Source organism: Lynx rufus, unplaced genomic scaffold (assembly GCF_022079265.1).
Source record: "Lynx rufus isolate CCGP_SWC_20201006 ecotype Redwood Valley unplaced genomic scaffold, mLynRuf1.p SCAF_2, whole genome shotgun sequence".
Lineage (NCBI taxonomy): Eukaryota > Metazoa > Chordata > Mammalia > Carnivora > Felidae > Lynx > Lynx rufus.
This window is the reverse complement of record NW_025814834.1, coordinates 133941733-133957178: the sequence shown is the minus strand read 5'-3', so window position 1 is coordinate 133957178 and position 15446 is coordinate 133941733. Positions and strand designations below refer to the sequence as shown.

At 32.2% G+C, this 15446-nt stretch overlaps 1 protein-coding gene across 1 annotated transcript in view; it reads left to right on the top strand.

Annotated features, from left to right (window-relative positions):
• The window catches only part of AMY2B (amylase alpha 2B), a 43845-nt gene extending 28638 nt beyond the window's left edge, over positions 1–15207 (top strand). Inside the window, exons 3-12 of the mRNA XM_047083026.1 lie at positions 6940–7153; positions 7481–7627; positions 8431–8628; positions 9044–9274; positions 10050–10183; positions 10975–11097; positions 11200–11299; positions 13051–13169; positions 13277–13402; positions 14996–15207. Coding sequence (XP_046938982.1) covers positions 6986–7153; positions 7481–7627; positions 8431–8628; positions 9044–9274; positions 10050–10183; positions 10975–11097; positions 11200–11299; positions 13051–13169; positions 13277–13402; positions 14996–15185 — 1536 coding nt within the window. The 5' untranslated portion in view covers positions 6940–6985 and the 3' untranslated portion in view covers positions 15186–15207. The remainder of the gene's footprint in view (positions 1–6939; positions 7154–7480; positions 7628–8430; positions 8629–9043; positions 9275–10049; positions 10184–10974; positions 11098–11199; positions 11300–13050; positions 13170–13276; positions 13403–14995) is intronic.
• The last annotated feature ends 239 nt before the right edge of the window (positions 15208–15446 follow it).

Genomic DNA, 15446 nt, shown 5'->3' with positions numbered 1-15446 from the left:
TGATAATACTAATTAAAGTTCTAGAATATTGAAAACTAGAAAAATAGAAAAAGAAAACATTTGGAGATAAATAAAAGTGACAAAATAACAAGCATAGATGTGACATTTAAGGTATTTCTGTTAAAATTTTTAATAATACTTTAAACAACTTACTCTAAAGATATTTATATAGATATGAAGTATCTAGGCTAATAACTACAAATTACAAGAGTAGATAACTTGTTTATTTTAGGTTAATGTTAATTTATCTACATGTTAAAAAATATATTAGTATATGCCTGAGATGAGAGGTTGTTTTGGAAAGGGGAAAAGAACATTATAAATAACTAATACTTATATAGGTAACTGACATTTATATAGGTAGAAAGGAAGCTATAGAAATAGATAGTGGTTTTTTGACTATTACTTTTTGCTTAACATTTTAATAGAGCTCCTTTATGCTATTTAAGCCATGGTATGATTTAGGTAGACTTAAGCTAAATGACCAAATTTATGGTATTTCATGTGTTAAGAGAAGTCCTGAATTTTTTCTAGAGCCTTTCCCTTATGATGTCATTTATATTGTAGACATTAAATAAAATAACAAGTATCTTTTATATAATACTGATTGAGAAAAAAAATACTTGAGAACATCAGAAACTAGAAAACTTATGGAGGAGTCTGAGTTAATAGAATTTTTTTTTCTTTTTAACATCGGATATGTTTTATTGGCACTTCAAATATAAATACTTCTTAAGGAGTATTGCTTTATCGGTAAGATATTATCAAATGTTCTAGCTCATATTTTTAAGGAACTCCCAAGACATCTCATATGACTTATTATAGTAACCCTTAAAACTTGAAAAGGAAATTTCTTCTTTTAAAGAAGAAATATGAGATGTGGGCAGCAGAGCATTGATATTAGTATTAATAACTGTGAATAGCTTCTCTGAGGGGAACAATTTTAGGAAATCTATAATGAGAAGTAGCCATAATAACTATCTCAAGTTCTTATTTTTTTAATTTGTTATTGATGTCAAAGATGTCAAGGATTTGTTTGCAGATTTTACTTCACAAGATATAAAAATATGCTTTAGTTGTTTTAATGCTTATGGAGTTTATAGCTCTTTAGATTGAGAGGAAAATTAAGATTAAATGAGAAAATATAGGACAGTGACTGACCCTTGGTAAAGATTATTGTATGATTGTATATATCCACCTATGCTGGGGTGCCGGTAAAATTTCCCGAATTATGTCTGCATAATTTTAATATGTTATCCCTTATTTTAATAACATCTTAACATACATGTGAAAAACACTTGCTATTAAAAGAACAGTTCAGAGTTAACTAATGAGGCAGTGATGAGAAGTTATCTCAAAATCAATGTGTGTCTGCTAGAAGTTCTAAAGCGGTTAAAACTAAAAGAGAGAAAAAGAAGAGTGGAAAAAATAGGTAGAAAACATTGCCAGTTCCTTCTTATCACTATCTATTCTTCCGTGTGTTTGTGTGTGTGTGTGTGGGGGGGGGGTGTGCAAATAGTTCTGAGAAATACAAAGTATTATTAGAATTTGGCAAGAATGGAATGGAAAGAGAGAATGTCCAAGTGATAATAAGTAGAAGTAGAAAGAGAGCCTGAGTTTAGAGCAGTTTGAACAGTACCAGCAGTAAAAATAACAAAACAATAATAACATTACAGCAGCCAAATATATTGAGTTTTTATTGTATTCATACACCAGGATAACAGCTTTATTGGTGTTAATTCACTTAATCATCATGACAGCTTTATGAGGTACATATTGCTTTTTCTAGTTCATAGATAAACTTAAAGAGATTATTTTCCACGGTCACACAGATGATAAATGACAGGGTCAGAATTTAAACTGTAGTTTGTCTAACTCCTAAGGTCATGTTCTTAACCATTACATTTTAACATTTGGAACCTTAAGTCATGTATAAAGTTCAAACCATGCTGCTCTTATCTAATTCCCGCCTCTTTATCACCATCAGCCCTATATCATCCACAGTCTCATCAGTCTTCTCTCCTATTCTTATTCTAATACTCATCTACATCCAGTTGGTCTCTTGTCCTCCTTGCAAATTTTCCTTCCTATTTGTTTTTGAAAGCCTTTCTCTGGTAATAAAAGTCCTTTCCCTATTATGAAGGCACCTCTTTATATGCTCCCACCAATCTCCCTTATCATATACACTGCTGGGCTTTACCCAAACAAAGTTGTAAATTTGGACTCAACAGCTGTCTTGTCAACTCTCTTTGTCTACTCTCAAGGGTCCAGCTCTCCAGGCCTGATAATTCATCCATGTTCATTGACTTATATATACTAGTTGTTTATAGATGGTATCTATTCTGATTGGTCAGTGTCTGTGACCAAATCCAGTTGTTAAATATTTTGTATGCCATTTCTGAAACTATCATTGCTTTGTTGAAAGTTCCCAAATCTATCTGCTTCTTTCTTCATATCTAATACTTTTTTATACTTCAATCTCAGTATATCCCAGTATTAGTTCTTCAGTTTCCCTAACCAAGTCTGCTTCTAGATTGCTCAAGAATGGTAATTGCATTGTCATTCTTCGATTCATTAACCTTTAAATCAGAGTCCCCTTTGACTCTTCCTTTTCTTTATTTTCCTACATCCAGTTACTTACCATTTCATGTAGACTTGGTCTCCACCAAATCTATTTTATCTTTCCTTTCTGTATTAGTGAATTATTGCCGAATAACAATAATAATGTATTATGCCTCACAATTTTATGGGTGGCTAGGTGGTTCTTCTGCTGCTTTTGCCCTGGAATAACCATTCGACTACAGTTAGTTGGTAGATCAACTCAGATGGTTGGAATGGGTAGAAACAATTAGATCTCTTCATGTGGTAATTTATCCTAGTTATCCAAACAACACAATGGTCTTAGATTTTTCAAGAGATCAAGATCCATTGGGTAAATGATAGTCAAACTTTTGTTTGTGTCTTATTTGCTGACATCCCACTGGGCAAAACGACTTATAAGCCAATTCCATAGCCTGTGAAGGAAGAGACCCCAAATTGGATACAAGCAAGTGTCATTCACTGGGTGACACTGATTGTAACAATTTATTATACACTCAATTTCACTCCTACTGCTATTTTCAATTGTTTCTATCTCAGTTCTCTTTGCTTCCCAATCCATCTGATATACTTTAAAAGCTCTAATCATGTTACTGTTCTTTTTCAAAACAAACAAACAAACAAACAAATGAACAACACCCTTCTATGTAGCTTCTTATAGCTTTAGGAAGAAATTCTACTTTCTCCTCCTTGACTTTAAGAGATCTCAATATGACTCTCCTACCTTAATTCCTATGGCTCCCCTGCACCTTACTTAGTGTTCTACAAAACTATATTGGTTTCTTGATATTCTTCTTTCTCATTTCCTAAATTTGTTTTCATTTTTGTTTTTGTTTTTATTTATTTTTTTTAGTCAGAGCTATTTCACCTTCTCTGTTTTATTTAAAGGTTAAAGTCAAACCTGTTCTTTGAATTGACTGTATCTTCCTCTGTTCTCATCCAGCACAAATTATTTTTTCTATCAATGAAATCATGAAACACTTTACTTGTATCTTTCTTAAAGTAGTAATCATATTCTTTATTTTATTATTGTTACTTATGTTTGTGTACAGTTGTGTCCTTTCTCTGATTTAACATTATCTCTAGAATGGTACTGCCCATTAGAAATTTAATGAAAACTACATATATAATTTAAAAATTTTTGATAGCCAAATATTAAAAGATGCCAAAAGAAACTGGGGAAATTAAGGTTAATAATAAATTTTATTTAACCTAATGCATCACAAAATATCATTTCAACATATAAATGACATAAAATTATTAATTTTTTACATTAATTTTTCACACTATTTCTTCAAAATGTGGAGTATATTTTACACTTATAGCACATTTCTGTACAGACTAATATTTTAAGTTATCAGTAACCAAATGTTGTAGCTACCATGTTGGATATCACACCTCTAGAATACTATGAGGAATATTGGTATAATACAGAGAATGTTTATTTGTGGTAGGACCTATTATCAAATTCTGGCTTGTTATATACTGTCTGAGCCTGGACAATTTACTGTTTATCTGGGCTATAGTTCCTTTATGTGTAAAAAGTTTTTGCAAAGATTAAATTGTATCACATAATTTCTGACAGTGTTTGTTTATTTTTAAAAATCATTGAAGACATAACCCAAGTTATGCCAATGCCTTGCACAGTGCCTAGAATTTAGAATCTTATGTTACAATTTGTTGATTACATAAGCCATTACTAGCTATTTGTTTTGCTAGTTTCTAGGAATATTAGATAGGAAGTCTACCTTTAAGAAGTTTTGTCCAGAATGATGGACACATAAGTACTTAATTATTTATAATATATTTACAATATAAATCAAATACAGCTTAATATTGTGATATATGTTAAAAAGCTATCATATAGATCAGTTATTAACTATGCCTGGGAATAACAGGAAAGGCTTTAAAAGATGTTGCTTATGAAGTATACAAGGATGATGGAAGGTGATTATAGGAAGGAAAACACTTCAAAAATTATGGAGCAGTGAAATTACTTGTGAAATATGAGGAAATTTTAGTTTTGCAATGGGTAAGCATTAGGGACTAAACGTTTGTGTCTCCCCCCCACCAACTTTACATATTGAAACCCTAGCTCCCCATGGGTGGTATAAGGTTGTGGGGTCTTTGGGAAGTAATTAGGTTTAGATGAAGTCATGAGAGTGAGCCCCATGATGGCATTAGTGTCCTTGTAAGAAAAGAGACTAGAGCTCTACTCTGTTCTCCATCATGTAAAGATACAGGGAGAAGATGGCCATCTATGAACCTGGAAGGGGGCTCTCACCAGACACTGAACCTACTGACATTTTGATTTCAGGCTTCCTAGCCTCCAGAACTATGAGAAATAAATATTTGTTGATTATTACCCAGTCTGTGATAATCTTGTTATAGTAACTTGAACTGACTAAGAAAGTAGGACACATAGTGTTTACATGGTGAGTTGGAAGAAGGACCAAAGGAGAGCATTAGGGTTGCTAGAGAAATAATTATGGACCATAGTGCTCTATGTAACCCTTCCCCAAAGCTGGTACTTCCTTATTTTTCCTTATCTTAATGAATGGTATCATTACCAGATACCTAGTTCTTTAGTTTTTCTCTTTCCCTCATTCTTTAAAAAAAAAAAAAAAAAAATTTTAATGCTTATTTATTTTTGAGAGACAGAGACAGAGTGCAAGCAGGGGAGGGGCAGAGACAGAGAGAGACACAGAATCCTAAGCAGGCTCCAGGCTCTAAGCTGTTGGCACAGAGCCCAACGTGGGGCTCAAACTCATGAACTGAGAGACCATGACCTGAGCCAAACTCATGAACTGAGAGATCATGACCTGAGCCAAAGTCGGCCGTTTAACCTACAGAGCCACTCAGGCGCCCCTCTCTTTCCCTCATTCTTCAGCTCTAATCTATCCATAAACCTATTACCTCTCTGCCTATGAAATATATCCTGTTAATGCCCTTAGTCTGAGCCACTCACCTCTTTCTTAAACCACTAAAAAAGTCTAACAGATCTCCTTACCCCTACTCTTGTTTTCCTATAATCCAATTTCTTCAGAGTAACAAGAGTGATTTTCTTTTAAAGTACACCAGAGTTTCTTAGCTCCCTTTCTTACAGACACAATGCCTCTCTCTTTCATTATATTCTACAAGATCCTACATGATCTGGCCTAATTCTCAGACCTCATATCATTTTGCCCTTCCCTTTATTACATATTGTTTAGCTACACTTTTATTTATTTATTTATTTATTTATTTATTTATTTATTTATTTAATATTGCTTGAAGTTTTTCTTTCCTTGGGTTTTTTCTGTTGTACTTTCCTCTAGATTGCTCTTTCTCTGATCTTCAAATCACTGGGTGCTTCTAATCCTTCAAATACTAGCTGAAAATCATTTCCACAAAGAAATCTTTCCTGAATATTTAGTTTAAAATACCTTAATGGCAAAGTCACTTTCTATTTTATTACTATTAATTCATACTAGTTCTTATTGATATCTTCAATGTATCATCATCATCATTTACTCATATATTTTCTTTCCACACTAGAATGTAACAAGAACAAGAATCCTATCTATCTTATTTATTACTGTATCCCAAATATCATCCACATGCTTAAACAAAAAACAATATTCAGTTAATGCTTGTTGGATTAAAGGATTAAGTGTTTTCCACCTGTACTATTATTCTCTTTCATAGGTTTTTACTTACGTTAAGAAGAAAATGAGGTGTGAATTTATTAATTTAGTGTCCTATCAGGTATGAAATATTTGGCTATAAGGGGAAAAAAACAAAACGCTCTGCTGCTACAGCCACTGCATTAAGCATATGATTTGATGGAGTGGAGAAAAGTGTCTCTATCTTTATTTCAACTTCCAAATAGTTTCTTAAATCTTAATGTAGAAAGTTAAATAACTAAAAATTAGGGTGGTGGTATAAGAAAAGAACTGAATTAAATATCTTGTTTCTTTTTGAAATTGAAACATTATAATGTTTGCAAATAGATAGTTAAGGCAATGTTTTGATTATAAATTCAACTGGCTTTGATTGTGATTTTCCTTCTATTTGTGAAGGACTTCAGAAAGAAAATCTAATTCTGATTAAATAATCTATGATTGAGGATTCTCTCTATATAAAATTCCAGATGTTGAAAAAGGTTAATATTCCCTCAGTAAACAAAGCATTAAGTTCTAAAAGGTCATTTAGATTGTTTGCCTGGTATATTGTTTACAGATATTCTTCACCTGTTAATATTATCATTGTTGATAATTCTTTTCAGATCATGATTAAACACTTTATGCTCTATGTATTTATTCATGTTAATATTTACCTAGTAAAATATTTTTCTTACAGGAAGATAAATAGTTGCTGCAAAGAACACTGACAACTTCAAAGCAAAATGAAGTTCTTTCTGTTGCTTTCAGTCATTGGGTTCTGCTGGGCTCAGTATAACCCAAATACCAAGCCTGGACGGACATCTATTGTCCATCTGTTTGAGTGGCGCTGGGCTGACATTGCTCTTGAATGTGAGCGATACTTAGCTCCCAAAGGATTTGGAGGGGTTCAGGTGGGTATTATTCTTAGTATAAACTGCAAAGTTTTCTGTGCTTATAGTAAATGGTATTATGATCTATATCTGTGAAGCTGGAAGATTTTACTGCACAAATAGGTACTCTAAAATGGTTTACTGAGGAAGAAAAAAATTTAGTATTATTGACAACTTTATGTTTTGTTTCTGATATAAACCTTCTTCAGGAGGACATTTCCAATGTGGTAGTTAAAAATGTAGCTGTATATGCAAAGATTCAGAAATAAGTTTAGATCATTGATTATGTTATAGAGTATCTGATGATATAAAGTAACCCATAATATGATACTTATTGTTTATTTGTAGATCTCTCCACCCAATGAAAATGTTGTGATTAATAGCCCTTTAAGACCTTGGTGGGAAAGATACCAACCAGTTAGCTACAAGTTATGCACAAGATCAGGAAATGAAAATGAATTCAAAGACATGGTGACTAGATGTAACAACGTTGGTGTAAGTGAATTAAAATTTCCTTTAAAAACATTATTTAGGAAAATTCTCTCTCTTGTCTCCTGTTCCTTATGAGCAGAATATTTTCCATAGTTTTTTATTTTATTTTATTTTACTTTACACTTAAGCTATAACTAGAACTTAATTGTTACCTATGTTTAGCTTTTGTAAATCTTTGTATATGTACCATTTGTCTACTAAAGAAAATTTCAATCAAAGTTTAAAGCTAAAATTATTTATAAAGCAAATATAACTGTACACATTTCTGGGGAATACTTTCTAGTTAGGAATTGGAAATTCCAGTTGCAATATTTGTTATAATTTTTATGTGGCTTGTATATGCACCTATAATTTCTGGGTCTTCTTCCCCATAGGTTTTTTGATGGTAAATAGTTATATTATGAGAGATTTACCTTCCTCTCTTTAGATGCTAAGTAGATAATAGAGGCTAGCTGCTTCTTTCTTAGGATGATGCATGGAAATTTCAAAAACCAATGTTCTCTCCTGTCTTCTATGATTCTGATCTGTCCCCCCAAAAGGCTATTTGTATTTTTTCATAGTTATGGTAGTTTTAGTTACCAGTTTGTCATTTATGTAAATATTTTACCAAGAGGGTAAAATGCAGATAGGTATTCAGTTCACATGGATTTCCCTTCACACTTAACTTTTGGTTTACTAGGAAGGTAAGTTAAAAAATAACAAATACCAGTTTTGGAGTGTGATTAACATGCTGTAAACTTTAGTCGATAATACTATAGATTTCTACCTCTCTAAAGACAAACTGAAATAGAAACTTTGTTTTTCAGGTCCATATTTATGTGGATGCTGTAATTAATCATATGAGTGGGAATGGTGTGGGTGCAGGAACAAGCAGTACTTGTGGAAGTTACTTCAACCCTGGAAATAGAGATTTTCCAGCAGTCCCATTCTCTCATTGGGATTTTAATGATGGTAAATGTAGAACTGGAAGTGGAGACATTGAGAACTATAATGATCCTTATCAGGTAATTAAAGAAAAAACCACAGTGATTGGAATAAAGAGCTATCCGTGCCTTTAATTATCCACATGTAGCTTATTGATCTTCATTTTAAATACTGGTTTAGATTCCTTATGAAAATAAGGATTCCAAGTCTGACTCTTTAAAAATTAGAAACTCAAATCAGTATTTAAAATATTTTTCCCAATTAAATTTGTCCCAATAAAAAAAAAAACAAACTCATCTACTTTATTTCCTACATACTCCATTTTTTCTAATACATCAAAGGTATGTCCATACTAGAATGTCAGTATGTTCAGTTCCCAATGCAAAAAAGACACTATAGAAACACCTGTTAATGAATAAATGAATGAATAATCAAATGGATTGTCAGGTTAAGGTGGTGTTTTGTGTATCAATCACAAAATTTTTACCTCAATAGGTCAGAGATTGTCGTCTGGTCGGTCTTCTTGATCTTGCACTGGAGAAAGATTATGTGCGTTCTAAGATTGCTGAATATCTGAACCGCCTCATTGACATTGGTGTAGCAGGGTTCAGAATTGATGCTTCTAAGCACATGTGGCCTGGAGACATGAAGGCAATTTTGGATAAACTGCATAATCTAAATACAAACTGGTTCCCCGAAGGAAGTAAACCCTTCATTTACCAGGAGGTACATCAGTACATATATGTATATGTATTTCATAGGTATATGAAAAAATATAACTTAATTAATTAGAAAATAAATGGTAGATTTAATTAAAGATAGAATTTCTTTAGTTTAATGGCTGTATCATTTGTATAGAAGAGTGTTCTTTACCCTTCTTTCATTGGAACAGCATCTAACATCTAACTCTGTATCACAAGAGGTTTTATGGAAGTGCAGAGAATTCATTTAGGCTGCAAACATCTGTGTCATTTACCGTCTCCCCAGAGACCATTAGAAAAGACAGATAATAACATAGTTGCTATCTTGAGCCAGTCTGAGTTTAAATCTTGGCTATAGCACTAGTAGCTGTGTTCACTTAGGCAAGTTGATTAACCTCTGTATGCAACATTTTATTTTCAAGTGAAGAAAAGGGATGGTGATAATAGTTATGTCTTTGTCTTTGTCCAACAGTTAAATGAGTTAATATTTATCAACCACTTAGAGATGTTTTCATCCAGATATCAAGTGCTATATAAGTATGACCTATTGTTATCATTTATGTACAATACTAAATTAGGTCAACATTCTCACAGGACAACAGATCACCTTGTATCATGTTATTTTTAATATTGTAGCATATAATTTAGCAAAAAAGGTAGAATCTTGATATAAAGAAAACCATTTTGGGTATTTCATATAACATAAATAGTTTCAAGTCATTTTCTACATAATGTTAACGTTTTGGTTAAAATTCTTTAAAGTTCTTATTAAAGTAATATTTTTCTTGTATTTCTACTAGGTAATTGATCTGGGTGGTGAGCCAATTAAAAGCAATGAGTACTTTGGAAATGGCTGTGTGACAGAATTCAAGTATGGTGCAAAATTAGGCACAGTTCTGCGCAAGTGGGATGGAGAGAAGATGGCTTACTTAAAGTAAATGAAATACGATTTGTCTTTTAAATTATTTCACAGATGTATTAGTCTTATTATTCCAATCTGAGTTATCTTCTTTGGAACTTATTTAGAATTTTTAAAGATTCAATTACTAATAATAAGGGTTATAGTTTCCCAAATTCCAATGTATCATCTTTATTATTTAGAATGTCAATCATGAGGATATCTCAAAACCTCAAACATAACCTAGAGACTTTAATCTATGTCTTATATAACTCTACTATATTTGACTAGTGTTTGTATACAATATGTGAAGGCCATGCTATTATTAAAATGATTGTATCATTTATAAAGTACCTAAAATGTGGCTACATTATGGAGTTTACATATATTATATCAATTAATTAATTTCAAATATTAGAATGTTTATATTATAACAATATAATATTGAAACCTGATTTTAACCCAGTTTTCCATTCTGTATGATGTGATATGGATGTTGATCCTTCTGAAGTCTCATCTAAATTATACTGAAACCTCTAAAAGGACTTTTTATAACAAAAATCTTATACCTGTAACATGAATATAATACAAGTAATCCATACATATATACATACATTGAATGTATAGTATATCTATATATATATAGTATATCTATTTATCTCTATATATATTTATTTTTTTATTTTAAAAACACTCCTATACAATAATCATTTAATTAGAGACAGAATTTCATTTGGGGATGCTATACCAAAAGAAATACACATTTAGGTTACCCTAAAACTATTGGAAAAGAATACATGTATTTTTGTGTATATGTGTTTTAATAGGAACTGGGGAGAAGGATGGGGTTTCATGCGTTCTGACAGAGCACTTGTCTTTGTGGACAATCATGACAATCAGCGAGGACATGGAGCTGGAGGAGCATCTATTCTAACATTCTGGGACTCCAGGTAAGAAATAAAATCTACCCCCCCCCCTATTTTTTTACATTTGTTTTAATGACATTAAAAGTATTGTTTTCTTCTATGATGATATCATTTTGTAACCTTCAGACTGTACAAAATGGCAGTTGGATTTATGCTTGCTCATCCGTATGGATTTACACGAGTAATGTCAAGCTTCCGTTGGCCAAGACATTTTGAAAATGGAAAAGTAAGTTTTTGTGCTGTCCAATATATATTTTTCTCAGGAAAGGCAGTTTTGTTGTAATTGTACATGACACTATTATTTTTACTATTTATCAAGTATTTAAGTATAAACCTGATGCAGGATGCTTTTAGCAATTCAATTAATATTATGGTCTCTGTTGTCAAAGAGTATTGTAGGCTATATCAGAAGTATGACAAACATCCCCTCCCCAAAGAAACACTTTAAAATAAGGATATAGTAAGTAAAATATGTACTTCTCATACGTACCTACTTCATAGAGTTGATATGAGGGTTACAAGTTAACACTTGTAAAGAACTTAAAACAGTACCTGCCCATAGTATGATCAATATAAATATTTGTTAAATACTTTTTTTTTAAAAAGTTGTATGGAATGCAAAGAAGTTGTTCAGTTGAACTTTTGTTAAATAGGGAAAATATCTTATAAGTGGAAGGAAAATATATGTATTAAAGAAGGGAAATTTACAGACTATTTTGGAAAAGGTAAAGATGAGAAAAATATTTGGGGTAATATATGGGGTATTGAGTAGCAATTTGAAAAACGAACTGAGAAATAAAATTATGAATGTATTGGGAAAGTTATTGGAATTTTTTTTTAAACTGAAGATTTCAGATGCAGCATTGTACAGCAACTTCATACCTAAACTAAAAATCTTTTTCACTTCGGGGCGCCTGGGTGGCGCAGTCGGTTGAGCGTCCGACTTCAGCCAGGTCACGATCTCACGGTCCGTGAGTTCGAGCCCCGCGTCGGGCTCTGGGCTGATGGCTCAGAGCCTGAAGCCTGTTTCCGATTCTGTGTCTCCCTCTCTCTCTGCCCCTCCCCCGTTCATGCTCTGTATCTCTCTGTCCCAAAAATAAATAAACGTTGAAAAAAAAAATTAAAAAAAAAAAAAAAATCTTTTTCACTTCAAACCAGACTGATTTCTTCCATTTTTTTCTCTATCTTTAAAATTACCAATCCGAAAATCACAAGATTAAAAATTTGATCAATTTAGTAAAGAATATTGTGATGTATTGACTAGCACATTTATCCAAAAGGAAGAATGAAAGAAATGAATATTTATTCAGCAATTATCATATTCAAGGTATTTTTCACATAATTATTTAATTAGGCACAGAGAAGTTATGTATGTTAACTAAGTTTTCTTTTTTTTTTTTAATGTTTATTTACTTATTTTGAGAGAAAGAGAGTATGAGCAGTGGCGGGGCAGAGAAAGAGGGAGACAGAATCCCAAGCTGGCTCTGCACTGTCCAGCACAGAGCCAGATGGGCTTGAACTCACAAACCATGAGATAATGACTTGAGCCAAAATCAAGAGTATAGTGCTCAACTGACTGAGACACCCAGTCACCCCAATGTTATCTAAGATTTTTTATCTAATAGTAATAGAATCTATGTTTTCATTCTGCTGTCTCTGACACTACAGTTCTTGTCATTTCAATGTCATTCACTTTTTTCCCAGAGCTTAGCCATAACAATTCCTTGGAAAGAAAGTGAAGAGGTAAAAAAAAAAAAAAAAAAAAAATCTGACCTTTAATATATGGCACTAAGAGAATTAGCAATTGGGAAGAAAATGGTAAGGACCTGGTAAAGGGCTATAAAAATACTGAAGGAGTTAGTATTACTAAATGAAGATGCTGTAGACACAAGTAAGACAGATTGGGTTTTGTGTAATAAAGAAGAAAGAAACAAATACATGAAATGTTAAAAATCTAAGCTTTTTCCTTTAATTAAGGATGTTAATGATTGGATTGGGCCACCAAATAATAATGGAGTAATTAAAGAAGTTACTATTAATCCAGACACCACTTGTGGCAATGATTGGGTCTGTGAACATCGGTGGCGTCAAATAAGGTAGGAATTCTTATTTAGAGATGACCTCTAATATTAAACATTCTTAAAATTTTATTTTAAACTGTTAAATGTATTCATCAGCATTTTATGTGGTATTTTATCTTTAGGAACATGGTTATGTTCCGTAATGTAGTTGATGGCCAACCTTTTAGAAACTGGTGGGATAATGGTAGCAATCAAGTAGCTTTTGGAAGAGGAAACAGAGGATTTATTGTTTTTAACAATGATGACTGGTAAGTAGATATCAATTAGAAGTAACATTTTAAATAACATTTATACTAGTATGTTCTTGGTTTACTACTTTCTCTTATTACACATTTACTTTTTTTATATCTGAAAAAATTCTTTAGTCAGCAGATTAAGAAAACACAGGAATCTGAAAAGAACCAGAAGAAAAATGATGGCTCTTATTCTTCTGATCTCTTCCTTATTAGGACTTTCTGTTCTAAGTGGAGTTATTCTATGTGCACCCTTGCATATCATGTGCAGATATTCTGCACATGTATGTTTCCACACATATACCCCACACAAAATACACAGAGTAGTTGATATAAAGGTTGTGAAATCACTAGAAGAACATGTCATAGCCCCTTTCCTCTTTCCTCCCCTTTTTTAAATAATGGAAAAATATTGCTTCAGTATCTTTTTTTAGCTCTTTTTTTCAAGTACTCTTTTATCTAATTTTTGGTCTTCTTTTTTCATTTCCTTGTCTCTCTCTGACAAATAATATGTTTTTTAAAGCATATGTATAAAGGGCATGTATCTTATGGTCCATCAGTGACCCGCCTCAGGAGATTTTTGAGTTTTAACTCTGAGACTTCTTATTGGCTTTCATTGGTCATACTTATATCCTCTGCCTCTAGTATATTGATTCCCTAATATATAGAACTATAGCTTAGAAGACATCTTTTAAGCAATTGAAATGTCTCAGTCCAAGGCCAACTTTCACTCATGCTTAGCTCATTCTAGCTTAAATTATATTTTGCTGACAAAAAAATAAATTGAATATATCTCTTTCTTACCAAAAGAAGCCATGGCTAGTCCTTTCATTTCTATCTTTTCTGGATGGGAGAAGCAAAATAAATTTATAAGACCTCTTTTTTTTAATGTTTGTCTATTTTTGAGAGAGAGAGAGAGAGCGCGCACACATGTGAATGGGATGAAGGACAAAGAGAGAGAAGACAGCCAAATAGGCTCCACTCTGTCAGTGAGGAGCTGGACTTGTGGCTTAATCTTACAAACAGTGAGATCACGACCTGAGCTAAAGTCAAGAGTCTTTTATGACCTAAGCCAAAATCAAGATTCACTTAACTGGCTAAGCCACTCAGGTGCCCCATAAATTTATGAGACAGCGTTATATTTAAAACCATATACTTCACAAAATCCAAGATTATTTTTATCTCCAGCCCAAATTCATTTTAGCCTCTTGTGAAAAATATTTTTGAAGAAATAATCAAATTTAAATTTTTGAAAGTAATTATTATTTTCTTAAGTTTAGATGAGAACAAATTTAAAAGAATTGTGTTAACTACAAGAATTGCTTTTATCGAAGGGTGATAATTCACTCAAATCTTCACTGATATTCCTCAACTTTAATTTTCTGGTAATATTCACTATTTACTAGGGAATTAGTAAATCTTTTGTAAGATTACTTTTAGTCCTGGAAAACTGTTCACATCTACTGGAGAGGTTTTTGTATTTGGATTTTCTTCTCACTGAGACTGTGCTTAGAGTTCTACAGCACAAAGTTAACCTTTTAGAGATAGTCTGAATTCTTGCTTTTCATTCTGTTGAATTCAAGTTAAATCTTAAATTTTATTTTGCAGGCCATTATCTTTAACTTTGCAAACTGGTCTTCCTGCTGGCACATATTGTGATGTTATTTCTGGAGATAAAATTGATGGCAATTGTACAGGAATTAAAATTTATGTTTCTGGGGATGGCAATGCTCATTTTTCTGTTAGTAACTCTGCTGAAGATCCATTTATTGCAATTCATGCTGAATCTAAATTATAAAATTTGAAGCAAATATACATAATCAGAGAAAAAACCAAGTGTATTTCTTTGTGTGTGTGTGTGTGTGTGTTTGTATTCTTATAATTCATTAATTTTTGGTAAAAGCTATAAGTAACCAACTTGAAAAACTCAGAAAAGCATACAAGTCATATATAATTATAAGGTAGCCACAATCAACATCATGTTATATTTTAGAAGACTTATGATGATTTATTTGTCAAAAGAATTTCTAAGAATTCAGAGAGGCATCTTGATAAATAT